This window comes from Opisthocomus hoazin, chromosome 8 (assembly GCF_030867145.1).
Source record: "Opisthocomus hoazin isolate bOpiHoa1 chromosome 8, bOpiHoa1.hap1, whole genome shotgun sequence".
Classification (NCBI taxonomy): domain Eukaryota; kingdom Metazoa; phylum Chordata; class Aves; order Opisthocomiformes; family Opisthocomidae; genus Opisthocomus; species Opisthocomus hoazin.
Window position 1 is genome coordinate 63,023,573 of NC_134421.1, and position 12,689 is coordinate 63,036,261.

A 12,689-nucleotide genomic window follows, 5' to 3' on the forward strand; every position below is an offset into this window, starting at 1 on the left:
CATTGTTTTCTAGCATTTTGGGTTTTTTCCAGTAAAAACATATGAGAAAGTGAACAAATAAATTAGACTCAAGGTCAAGAATCACAGTACTGAAGAACGCATTGTCACCTAAAACCTGCACACCTACAGTTAATTTGTCCTTGAGCACAGAGAGATCTTTCCGGGTTGTTCTGGTATCTACAACTAGGCTTCAAATCCAAACAATTTTTAGTTTAAATACATCTAAAAAAAAATCTAGATCCAAATTTTCACTGTTAAGACTTCTCTGCAGGTTCAGAGCTTTTTAATCTCACTTTCAAAACTATCACAGAAATGACAAAAGGGATCTGACAAGAATCCTTTCTGAGGAAATGTAGATTTAAGCTGTTGTGCTGGACCTCTGCTATGCCTCCATGTGAAATGAGGTGGAAGGTAACACTTTATCAGCTACTAAATATCACTCACTTTCCACTGCCTCCTTTCTATAAACATCTTTATCTTACATAAACATTACGATACAACTGAGTGGAACTTTTATTTGTTTACATACTATGATTCAACAAATAACTCTTTAATCAGAACTTCACATTTATATGGGCAGTTGAAATCTCTGCTTCTAAAGGTTAAGTAATCTAATATTGGCGATTCTTTGCCCTCCCGAAAGTTGTAGGCACACTGCAATGGTTCATTTTACACCTAGATTCTCAGTTTTGCTGTTTCATTGCTTGCTCTTTCCCATCAAACCCAGACCCTTACTGAATTCTGTCAGGGCTTTTCAGGCTCCTGTCACCTCTGCCTATTGCGTATGATTACTGACAGCAAAGGATAAATCCATGGTAAAATCAGTTGCATTAGCTGGAAATCAGGTAGGCAGCAACCGAACACTGTCCTTACCATAATAATTCCATGTAGCTCTGCAGTTCTCGAATGACATATGTATCTTCCTCATTTCCAGGCCTCAGCACCTCTCTGCCCTATAGGTCGTCCACAGAAATGCAGGTATCCTTTTTTCTTTTTTTTTAAAGCAGTATTATCTCCCCACTCCTGTCTTCCCTGTAGTCCATGTCCTCATTCATGCCAAAGTAACAGTCATTTTCTTTTTCCATATTTGCTGTCACTGCTTCCATTTCTTCATTTCATCCTACACTTCTTTATTGCTGTTACATTTGTCCTTTTATCCTCTTTTCTAACTAAAAATTGTCTCAAGCCAAAACCACAGACACATATGTGAGCAACTTCAAACCAATCCTGGGGTTCCTGAAGTCTTAATCCAGATCCAATTTTTGCAGCTTGAGCCATCTCTAATCCCTAATTGCTCCTGTCATCTCTTTCTCACAGCCCTGGCTGTAAGCCACAATGTTTTATGCTGCCTTCTGTGCTTGGAAATAAAGTTACAATGCCCTCCTGTCTCTTCAGTCTTAAAAACATATTTATTTTCTGAATGCTTCCTTCCACTGACTTTTTCGCCGAAAATTTTGTATATGAGCTGTTGTCAGCATTTTGGCTATAGAGCATGCTAGCACTCATGACATGTAGCAAAAGCCACAAGCAGCACGCTGCCTTGTGGTCACTCCCCTGAAGAGAGGACACCTACGTTTTTGTACATGGTCCAAGGACTTGGATTTGCAAAGCGTTTTTTCTAATTAGTATTTCTTGTAAAATACATAAACAGTCTTCAGCACAGGAATTAAAAACCTGTGTGAGGATCCAAACCACAAAGCTATAAAGACATATAACTCATGATGTTCTCTTTTTAGTGTACTGAGATTGCACACAGACACAGCTTTGGAAAATGGAGCAGCCACTGAAACCCAGAACGGCCTAGTGTTTTGGGCTCCCTGCTAGGAGGCAGGAAAACATTTTCTCTATGTGCCTCAAGAAAGAGAAAATTGGAAACAAGGCTCTGATATTTTGTGTTGATATTGTGGTTGCCGAGCTGGTGGTACAACAGTAGTATCAGCAATAAATTCCTTCTCTGGGTTACTAAGGAAAGCACCAAGCAGCATCGCATCTTATGTACAGAGCAATGCCATACACCTGGGCTAAACATCCTTTGAAAGTATCTGCTGGATTAAGCACCTTTAAGATCACTTCTTTTGTATTCTTCCTCACAGAGATTACTTCACCAATTTCTAAAGATCTACAGTTTTCTGCAGTGAAAATACAGTTTTGCATGTGAAAATTCCACTGATCTTGATATACTTTCTAACTGAAGATGAAAGAAAGAATTTCTAGTTAATTTAGTCAACTTTGCCTAGAAATGAGATGAAAGGGTTTCATCACAACATTAAAACCACTACATTGCGGGTTTTTTTAAAAATTTCATTTTAATGATTAACTTTTCTTCAGGGCTCTAATTGTGACTCGGGTAGACAGAGGTGGCATTACAGCAGTTTGCAGGAGATCTCCCACCCAACTATTTTGTAAAGCTTAGACCAGACCGTAGATACTGAAAATTGCATGGACTGTAAGCTTACGTGACCAGCAAAGCCAGATGTGAATCCTCAGAACGCTGACACACCAGCTCAGGAAATGCCAAAGGATAAAGGTTTATAAAACTTGCATTTGTGAAACAGTCAGCTGTAACTTAGGAATATTTTTTTTCGTAATAAAAACACTTCTATCAGGGGAAAAGAATAGATCTAGTACGGGACATGTGATTCATATATTATCTAATAATTAGAGAAATGTAGGAAGCACAGTTTAGTCAAAAAAACCCCAAAACAATCAAACATCAAAAAAGCCAAAAAACACAAACAAAAAATCCAAAACAACCTCCAACTTCAGGATTTAACTAAAAAGTTGGAAAGACAATTCAGTTATAGAGCTAAGCAAAACTGTGTTCCCAATGGGGCAAGACTGAACCTTCCCCATTATCAAAGATAACCCAAAACTGTAGACACAAATACATGAATTAGTACTGTAGTTCACAGGCAAGACTTTCAACGTGGGTGTGACTTAATGAGTGCTTGACACCAAACAACTAATTTTAACTACCTTATACTGGATTTACAATAACGTATGACAGTGCAGAATAAGTTCAGTTACTCCGCATCAGGAACTACATTAGAAGTGTTCTTGCTCAACCTTTTGGATTTCAAACAATTGACTAATTGGTAAGAAGTGACCGACACTCTGAGACATTACACTGGCTTAAGCCGAGAACCAAGCAAGGAGAGGAAGTTCTGAACTACTGATGGTGGAAGCAGAAAACACAGCATAATTTGGTTTGTTATGAATTCCAAGTGAAGATGAGGAATACCATGCTTCCCCTTTCAGATAGCAACTGTTCACACAGAAAGGTTCATACCAGAGCCATTCCCTCTTCTCTCCCCCCCTCAGTATTCACATATGTGCCAACTTTGTAGGAAAAATACAGGATTATATTACGGAAACAGACTTTTTGTAAGATCCACTACTCTCTCTGTTTTATCTAGATTTGAGATACCCCAATAATGGTTTATATAACAACAACAACAAGAAAAATCAGAGAACCTTAGAAATTAAACAGTCATTAAAACTCACTCCTTTCATGCCTATTAGTATTTTTCTTTTTGTTTTTCCTTTTTTTGAATTCTCACATAAAATCGAGTTCCAGGTGAGCTTTATTGTTCTGTTTAATAGATTCTATTCTCTTCTTCCATCCTCCTCTCAAGAGAGCTAAATGTAATTTATGACATAAACCTACTGAAGTGACACTTAGAGCTAGATGAAATACAGAGTGTCTGGTTTCGAGGTGGGTTTTTTTTAATACTTAATTTTGGTCAAAATTGAAGCAGGACAACAAAGGAAACTGTAGTTTCTAAAACTGTAGATTTAAGAGAAACTGATTTTCTCATGAGCTAACATGACACTGAGTTTCACAGAATCAGAAGCTTCCCTTTCCCTCTACTTCACAGAAAATGCAGAAACACTGTTTTCCCTTTTCTGCCTGTATTCCTGGGAGCTCTGCCGCAAGGCTGGGGCATATGAACCTCACAGGCTTCTACAGTATGGATTCAGTCAGTCATGTCTTGTTTTCAGAAATTGCCTTTATTCCCAAGACGTTATAAACAAACTGTTTTGAGTAAAGAGAATAAAAAAAATGCCTAGGTATTACGAGACTGCCTTTAATACCATGCTTGCATACTGTTTATTTCACAAGTAGTCAGTTCACTAAGGGCAAAAAATTGGACCCCAAATATGGCAAAGAGACGTATGGGAGACAAGAGAGGAGACTATCACCTGTAGATCCTACAAGGTGTGAATGAGGCAAGGAATTCCAGGGATGCAAATCTTGGTTTCCTGATTAAAGCACGTCCCAACAAAACTTAATTCTGCCATCTGCCTCAGACCCAGCATTAGCATTAAAGTCTAGAAAAATGACATTACCCAAGTTTTCAAGGGAGGTCCAATAGTTTTACCTTCCTCACTGTCCCTGTACAGTTCATTTAGGACATCTAATTATTGGTAGAATAAAGCTGTCAGAGCTACCACCAAAGTTAGGAGGATCTGGGCTTCGAAGATAGAACATGCCACAGAATGCTCTAAAAATTCTGAACTAAAGCATCTCAAAGAGGGCATCCAATATTTGTACACCTTAATGTTACTTTGATTCAATTCCCTGTCTGTAAAGTGAGGATAAAAAAAGCCACCGCCCTGTAGTAGATGGATGAAAATAAATTAATTGCCTGTGGAGTGCTTTGATATTGAAGTGCTTAATATACAGAGAAACCCATGAGGAAATGAGTAATTCTCTCTTCAGCACAAAGCTGAATAGTGTGCAGGAACCAAGGCCTAGAACTGCACAACGTGCGACAGGAAAACAAAGCAATGAACAGTTGTCGACAGAGAGAGTGCTGAGAAGGGAAGATGTGCATGCACCTACTCCCAAACTGTAAAGCAGATGACCAGCATGGCCAAACTAATACTGTACATCAGATCTTCATGGTGATGTTTCCTCACTTTTTTAGTTCTTGATTTTCCTACATTGTAATGCAATTTTCTGTACATGATATATGCACATTCCAAGGCTTAGCAACACACAAGTCTTATATCCTGTCCAGATTAAATATAATGTCTTTATAGGACATCCTCTCTGAAAGCTATGTTTTAGAAGTCAGTGAAGTGCAGTCAATGAACTAGCTGTGGTCCTATATATTGCTTGAACTATCTGTGTCCAGATTTTGGAAAGGAAAAGGAAGTAATAAATTTTGCTTGAACTCACCACACGTTTTAATTGCACAGAATTCCCAGGGGGTGTTAGGGTCAAGAGTGTAGCACCATGGTCTCAGCTTGCCATCAGGATTGCGGCAGTAATTATCATCAAAGCCCTTGTCAGGATATCTGCAAACCACAACGAGAAACGTGTCAGGGAAGTCTTCCTGGCAGCACTGCACAGGCTGGTACAAGGGACTTAAAGGACAGTCTTTAGCAGAGGCAAACAAAAACCAGTTACCATTAACCTTGGGTCTGATCCTGTGAGATGGATGCAGATACTCTTTCAACACTATTAGAAAGTTAATAACATAAAATCTCTTTCCAAATATGCAGCAGAATCAGACCTCCACTGAGGGGATTCCCTGCTGTGCTAATGCACAGGATACCGGATGGGGTAGCTCTGCTAATTACTAAACTCTTGCTCTTGTGTCTGTCAACTGATGACCAGTCTCTAAAGTCACTCGTTTTTTCAAAACAGCCCAATTAAGTGTGGATTATATAAACACTGCCTGGCATGCCGGACTCATTAAGAAAACAGGTTCTTCAGTGCAACAGCCCTGGGTTCATACTGGAAGCTATTTTGAATAGCTATGTTACTAATGATAGGTCCATTTTTGTAACAGAACTCATTCTAGGTCATGCCCTCATTACAAGCATTGAGGAAAAAAGGGAGAAAAATGAGGAATTAAATTCTGTCTCTCTTTATCTCATTAAGATTTGAAACTGTTGTGTCATTTAATTGTTTCCACGTTCCTACTGCCATCATTGAACGATCAGGCAGATATTCAAGATAAAGAGGTACTTTTTGTATAAATGTGCTATATTGACATCTATAAACTTAAAAAGAAGGAGATAAATGCTTGCTTTTTTTTTTTCTCCAGTGAATACAAATTGCCTTGGTTTCCCAGTTTTATTGAAACATGTTTGTAAAAGAAATAAAAAGTGGATTTGCCCCTGAGGGAAACATGAAAAGCATGTAAGAGAACAATAAAGTTAACTACCTGGGAACCTGAACCCATTTACAACTGCAAGCAGATGTGTTTTGCACAAGCAGAGGAAAATATGATTTACAAGCCTGTGTTTTTGCTAGGATGATTTTTCTGTCAAACAATCATCCTAATTTTGACTCATGCATTTGCAACTTGATCTCCTATTCCTTGGGAAAAATCAGGTTCCTTCATCTACGTAAGGGACAGGGACAGGATTTGAGCAGAATTAAAAAAAAACCAAAGCACTAAAAAAAACCCCCAAGCCCCACCAAAACCACCAGGGAGAAACCTCACAAAACTGAGAATTCAAGGGCAGTCAAGAACGTTGCTGTTTCAGATCTAGCAGCAGTACCCCATTTTCTGCTAGGTAGAAGACAAACTGTAAAGGAACAGATTGTGTCCAACGATTTCAAAAGCAGTTAATGGGCTAACAATATAGCAGAAAATGAGACGGTTTTGGCCACCTGGTAGGTGCAGTGATGAGCTTTGATGTTGGCAGTGCATTCTCCATGCCAAGTAGCAATGGAGATTCCATGGCAATATCCAGGAACCGAGATGAGTCCAGGCACGGCAAGGTATCTGTACAGGCAGTCATACCCCTCAAAAGCCATTCAAAACCACTGGGGATGTAAAGAATCCACTTTCTAGAAGCTAAGTGTCTTTTCTAGCACTGAATGCTCTGTCCTTTCTAATATTGTATTATATGGTCCCACAGTATGTCAAAAATGTGTTATTTAATAACTAAAATTTAAGTATACATGTAACAGTTCTTCCAGGATCAAGCTTTGAGTGTCTTTGTGGGACGGAGTAGTGTCCATGAACTGCATCTTTTCACCTACTATACCTATGTGCCCTTTTTCTAGAGCAAGAACAGCCTTCCCAGTCACTGCTTCTTCCCACAAGAACCTTCCTGACTTGCTTCATATCCAACAAGAAACAGTTCCTCAGTTTCTACAGAAAAGGCCAGCTAACACCCTTCAAACACAAATATTAGGGATAAGATAAACAACAGGGCTTCAAACTGTTCCACACAATTCAACAGTGAGACTGTGGAGGATTTCCTGAGAGCTCATCCCTTTGGTCTGGACACTTCTCCTTCAGCCAGGACACTTGGGCACAGGCTTCTTGCTTGGGCTCAACACACAGCCTGAGGTTTCCAAGATCTTTCAGAACCCTACATGTTTCATTTTTTCCGCCCTTGAAACTGCAGCAGCTGTACTTCACTACTGAAACCAAAATGAAGCATTAAGATACACATCTGGTGTCAAAATCGAGACTTTTTCTCATTTTCTAGGGGAGGAAAAAGAGTGTTAGATGAAGACACTTTTTCTCTTTAAAGACAGTTGCTGATCTCTAGCTCTGCCAGAACTAAACTGAAATTTAGTGCCTAAAACTCTTCACCAATATTCTTTCCCACTTCCTTTTATCTTAGATGACATGCAGGACTGGAAACTTGATATTGTATAAAGTAAATTTTCATACAAGAAATAAAAAACAAAGTATTTTAGTAAAAGGATACGTGGAGTTATTAAACTCTTACACTACACTTCAACCTTACTTCCTTCCATGAAATAAGTACTTATTTTCACAGCATATTTGATTTTGAGCAGAAAATATGAGCAGAAGAGGAGAAAACTGTTGCTTCCCTATGCTGCTTTATGCTCCTCTAAGTCATTATCCTCGATGGTCTTCCTTCCATACTGAGGCATACTCCTGCTCACGAGGAGTACACAAGAGAACTGGAGCTTCAGAATACAATTCTGCATCCACTAATAACTAAAAACAGGTCATGCAGGAGTTGTTTGGGGGGATTCCTACTGCTAGCTTCAGTCATATCTAAGTAAACAGGTGTTGTCAATTCTCTTCAGTAAGTGACCTCCAAAGGGAATAAATGTGGAGCAATTCATTAAGGTGATAAAAAGTGAGATGTATTCACCCTGAGCTGAACACATTGCCAAACAGCAGGTAAACTGAACCATTTGAAAAGAATACTACTTTTACCTCTCTTTCTTTGTCATTGCAACTGATGAATCTATAAATGAAAATAGGTTTAAATCTGTCCAGCTAGTCCTTCCTGGTTTCCAGGATATTCACATTACTCCTAGATGGTATAGCATAAGCATCTCTAGAGATTGCTGGATTGTAACGGGTCATTTGTTCCAGAAATCCTCTCTTATTTTCAACTTAAATGACTATTAATAAAACCAAACAAACCAAAGCCCACAACATTTTTAAAAGCTAGTATAATCAAAGTATAATTGTCTCTGCTTAGCGACCGTTCCATGAAGTTAATTAACATCAGTGTATTATAGATGTACTAGACCCCAGTTACTCTTCCTGAAACCACATACAGATCAGCTCTATCTGCATGGGTTGCTTTTTAATAAAAAAGGATTTTTATTACAGTCTGAAAACTCTCAAGAAGATGTTTTCTGAAGGAAATCTCTCAAGAAGGAAGACGATCATTTGTGAGACTACACTTAGCCTGAAAAGTCATTTTGCAAACAATCTAAAAGTAATGGAAAAAAGAAATTTCCTCCTGACAGGAAAATTATTATTGTTTTTACCCAGAAGTTCTATAAATGTTTCACTCCCAAGGAACAAAATTCTTTCTGTGACTTAATTCTAGAACGTACAGCAAGTGCATGGCAAAACTCAGAAACAGATTATCTTCAGTCCCAGTCTGCTAATACAAAGTACTTCTTATAGCAGAACTATGGGAGAGCCTGCTATTATTCATGAAGCAGATCATCTGAGCCAAGAGGAAAAAGAGGTTATACCACATAAACTCCAAACCGGCAGATCCTTAACGTTTTGCTTTCTAAAACTATTTCTGAAAATAATGAAGCTTTCTAAAATCTACCCTTATTTCTGAGTATAAAAATGATGCTTTATTTAGTGGAACACTTCCACATATATAAAGATACTTTCAGTAGAAGGTCTCAATCATTCTGAGATTGTTGATTCCTGCAGTCTTCCCCTAGCAGTCTAAGTTTATTCAGTCTACTTTATAAATGGAGTTAATCCAAAATGCAGAGTAAAATTACAATGAAACTTTAGTCCAGTTTAAGAGAAACACAAAAACCCTCTTATGTGGCCTAAATTCTCACATAAAATCCTTCCAAAAGGGAGTATTATAGATGACCCTTTGCGGTTGGGTGAGTGTTACCCTCTAGGACAAACCCTAACGGGGATGTAATTTGTCGTGGTATTTCTGACTCATCTTCTGGCATTATGTATATATGCCTAAATTAAAAAAAGAAAAAAGTCTAAAATATAAATCCATGTGCATAAAATGCTGAACAGATCTAAGAACTCCATTCCCAGGCTGAAAAAAAACATGCAGTGGGCAAAGATTTTGGTCAAACAAGTTGGATACTTAATCCTGATTATAACAGAAGACTTTCTACAGCTTTAAAGCTGTTCAATATTTCAGAAAAGAAACATACTGTGACTTGACAGTGTTGCAAGTTTATATTCACTAATTGTGTTAGGAATGCTAACAAAAATCTATGGCTTTTAATCATTATTTACTTTGTGATTACTCTAAGGTATTTTAAGCTGACGGAAGCTGCATAACAACAAACACCTAAACATTCAGAGGTTAATTTCTTATTGTCAGTGAAGCTAGGGAGGGAATTTTGATCAATTCATGCAGCGCATGTACATCACTGCACTACACAGCCATCGGATGCAGCCACAACCACACAAAATAGCCTCCAGTCCCCATCCTGCATCTCCATCGTGACTGTAGCTACCTTGCACACACCATGGCCCAGAAGTCCAAGCCACTAAAGCTGTTGAACTCCATAAATTTCAGTTCAGCTAATGTTGATTTTGCCCCACTGGTGCCAGAATATTTGTAATTTTCAAATGATAACCACATGGATTCACTCGAGGCGGAGGAGGGGTTACCTCTCTGGACGAAATTTGTGCTTGTGTGGTCTCTGAAGATCCCAGCGCTGACACTCCTTGCCCGACTCAGTGTGATCCATTGGCCCTCTGTAACTCTCTCCATTGCAGGTCATGCATTCAACTAGGAAAAAAAAAAGTACTAGTCATTTGTTATGATGATGAATTGTAGCACAAAAAAAAATTTGAACAATTAAATCATATCCTTGCTGTTATGAATTGAAACCAACCTAAAGAGATACAAAAAGTTATTATCTTTTAGTAAGGTTGGTATGGGAAACGTCCTTTGGAATAGAATTGCATGTCTTTCTTAGATCTAATCCAGATGCATAAATTTGGTATCACTTTATCGGACACTTATGGTTTCAACGCAGGTAGGTGTGAGCTGCTAAAGGCATTCATGTTCCTAGTAAATTTTTAACCTTAAGGAAGGAGTATTTTTTAGAGATGACATTTTCTGATGAAGTAACATCCATTATTCTAAATAAGTCTAAGTCATAGTATAATTACAGCACAAGTTTAAGTACAGAAAAATGGCTGAATCACAACTTCAGTGCAGTATAGTCTGTCTCTTTAAATTCCCAGGACTTTCAGCTGCATATGATACTGTTTCATTTTGATACTAATATTTTTTGGCAGCTTAAACTATGATACATTTTCAGTCCTGGTTTGGGGAACTGGGGGATGGAGGGAGAGTGGGCAAAAGCTACCAAAGTGATTTGAAATCACTGTTGAACAAAATATGCTTCATAATTTAGAAGGAAAAGTCTTAAATATAAAATAAATTCACCATAATTAACTACAGACACATTTTTCTACACATTTTAACTACACACAATTTCTCAAGTGCCCCCTAATTAGACGAACTGTAACGAAGGATCACTTAGTAAATACTAATTTATGCAATTACAGATCTCACTCTTCAGTCAAAACATCCGCTACAAAAGTCTTCATCCTGCAGTGAGCTCCAGGTCTTATCCCGCTTGAAGCTCGCTTAAATTGATCTTTGAATGTCAGCTTTTAATAGATTTTCAAGTTCCTTGTAAATCAATCTCTTCCTCCCTCCCTCTCCCTTTTCTTTCCCCACAACTGCGTAGCCATTGCACGTGACACATTAGCAGGAAAATTAAAGGCATCCTGTCTTGAGAATTTAAATGGATTGATTGACTCGAACTGAATTGGCTGATTAGCAAGATATAAGAGCTTAGTTTGGAGGTTAAAAGAACTTGAAAGTCAACAAATGCAGCAGTGCACATGAAGTGCCTTTCAAATTCTGTGACTTGAAAGTCGAATGGGATTAGATTTCTAAAAAGTTATACTTCTTTACAGTATTCATTTGAAAAATAAAATGCATGCACAGACTGAGTTTGTGTCCTGTAATTCAGTATCTGCACTTCCATCAAAAAGAAGAAGAAAAGTTGATTTTACCGTGGAATGGCACTAGATGATTTCATCACATAGTAATACTGAAATTGTTAATGGAGTCACTATAGACAAGTAAAAAAAAGGGTCACATTTGTGCAGTCAGCACAACTTCAACGTTCCAGTTCCTCCATGACCCATAAAAAAGCTGCTGAGCCTGAAAGCTTGTTCAAGTTTTCCAGAGTACTGGAACACAACAAAATCTCCTCTTTCTCTGATAATTGCTTTTCTTGCTACATAAGTTATTCTTGCTGAGAAATCAGCTATTCATTCTCCAAAGTCCATCAGCAAGCGTCACTGAAACTCTTGTTTCTTTGTACCTGTTCTGTGCATGCTGTCAGCAGGGAAAAGGCAACTTGCCAGGTGAGCCGTGCCGGGTTACCTTGTGAACAGAGTGGGATGTCGCAGACTTCGTGCCGCATCTCCGGACTGGTGGTGAAACACCACGGTCCTCCCTCTTCCCCTCGGGGGTTTCGACAGTAGTTTTCCCTCAAGTCTTTACCCCGATAGCTCGAAGGCAAAAAGCTAGTTTTAAAATGACAATCATTACAGTATAAGAGCATGCAAACTTTGGTGTTAATCATAGCACTTTTTACAAACAGTTAGAAACAATCACATTTCTGCTTCCTTCTCACTCCACCCTGCCTACACAAATGCACACACCCAAATATCTGTCCATACACAAATACATATCTTCAGTCAGGATTACTCAATCAATGGCCTAAATTTGGGACAATTTGTCTAGCCCATAGCTTGCTCTAGCGAGTTTTACTCCCATCCCTTGGGTGTCCAGAGCCAACTACCCGCTGCAGAGCCTGAGGCAGCAGCACACTCCCTGCCAGCCCTCGTTGCGCTCTCCTTCACGAGCTTGAAACTACTCGCACAGTGGAAGGCCCTTGGACAAGGGAGAAAAATGTCTTAAGTGCACATATAGCAGCCCAGCCAGACTTGGTGTGCACCTACTACACAAAGCCCACAAGCAGAGAAACCTCTTCCCATCCCCACTCAGGCAACAGCGACAACTGAGCATCAGGAGCGCTTGAGCGTGACCGAGTAGTGTGACACACCACGTTGAGAGGCTTTCACTGCCCAGAACTATGGACTGTTTTACATTTCAGCAGCAGAAATTTCCCCGGATCCCGCTTTAGCTGTCTTGCTTCATGTCCTGCCACAAGCCCCGCTGCTGTC

General features: G+C 39.0%; 1 protein-coding gene across 3 annotated transcripts in view; it reads right to left on the bottom strand.

Annotated features, from left to right (window-relative positions):
* Positions 1-12,689, bottom strand: part of HGF (hepatocyte growth factor) — a 63,540-nt gene that overhangs the window by 27,339 nt on the left and 23,512 nt on the right. For 2 of the 3 annotated variants that reach the window (XR_012764855.1, XM_075428873.1), the window contains exons 5-7: positions 11,884-12,026; positions 10,083-10,203; positions 5,186-5,304 (exon numbers count right to left, since the gene is read on the bottom strand). Coding sequence is in view for 2 of the 3 variants with exons in the window: in XM_075428873.1 (XP_075284988.1) it covers positions 5,186-5,304; positions 10,083-10,203; positions 11,884-12,026 (383 nt within the window). In the remaining variant the exon portion in view is untranslated. The remainder of the gene's footprint in view (positions 1-5,185; positions 5,305-10,082; positions 10,204-11,883; positions 12,027-12,689) is intronic. The other variant, XM_075428874.1, reaches the window with a different exon arrangement.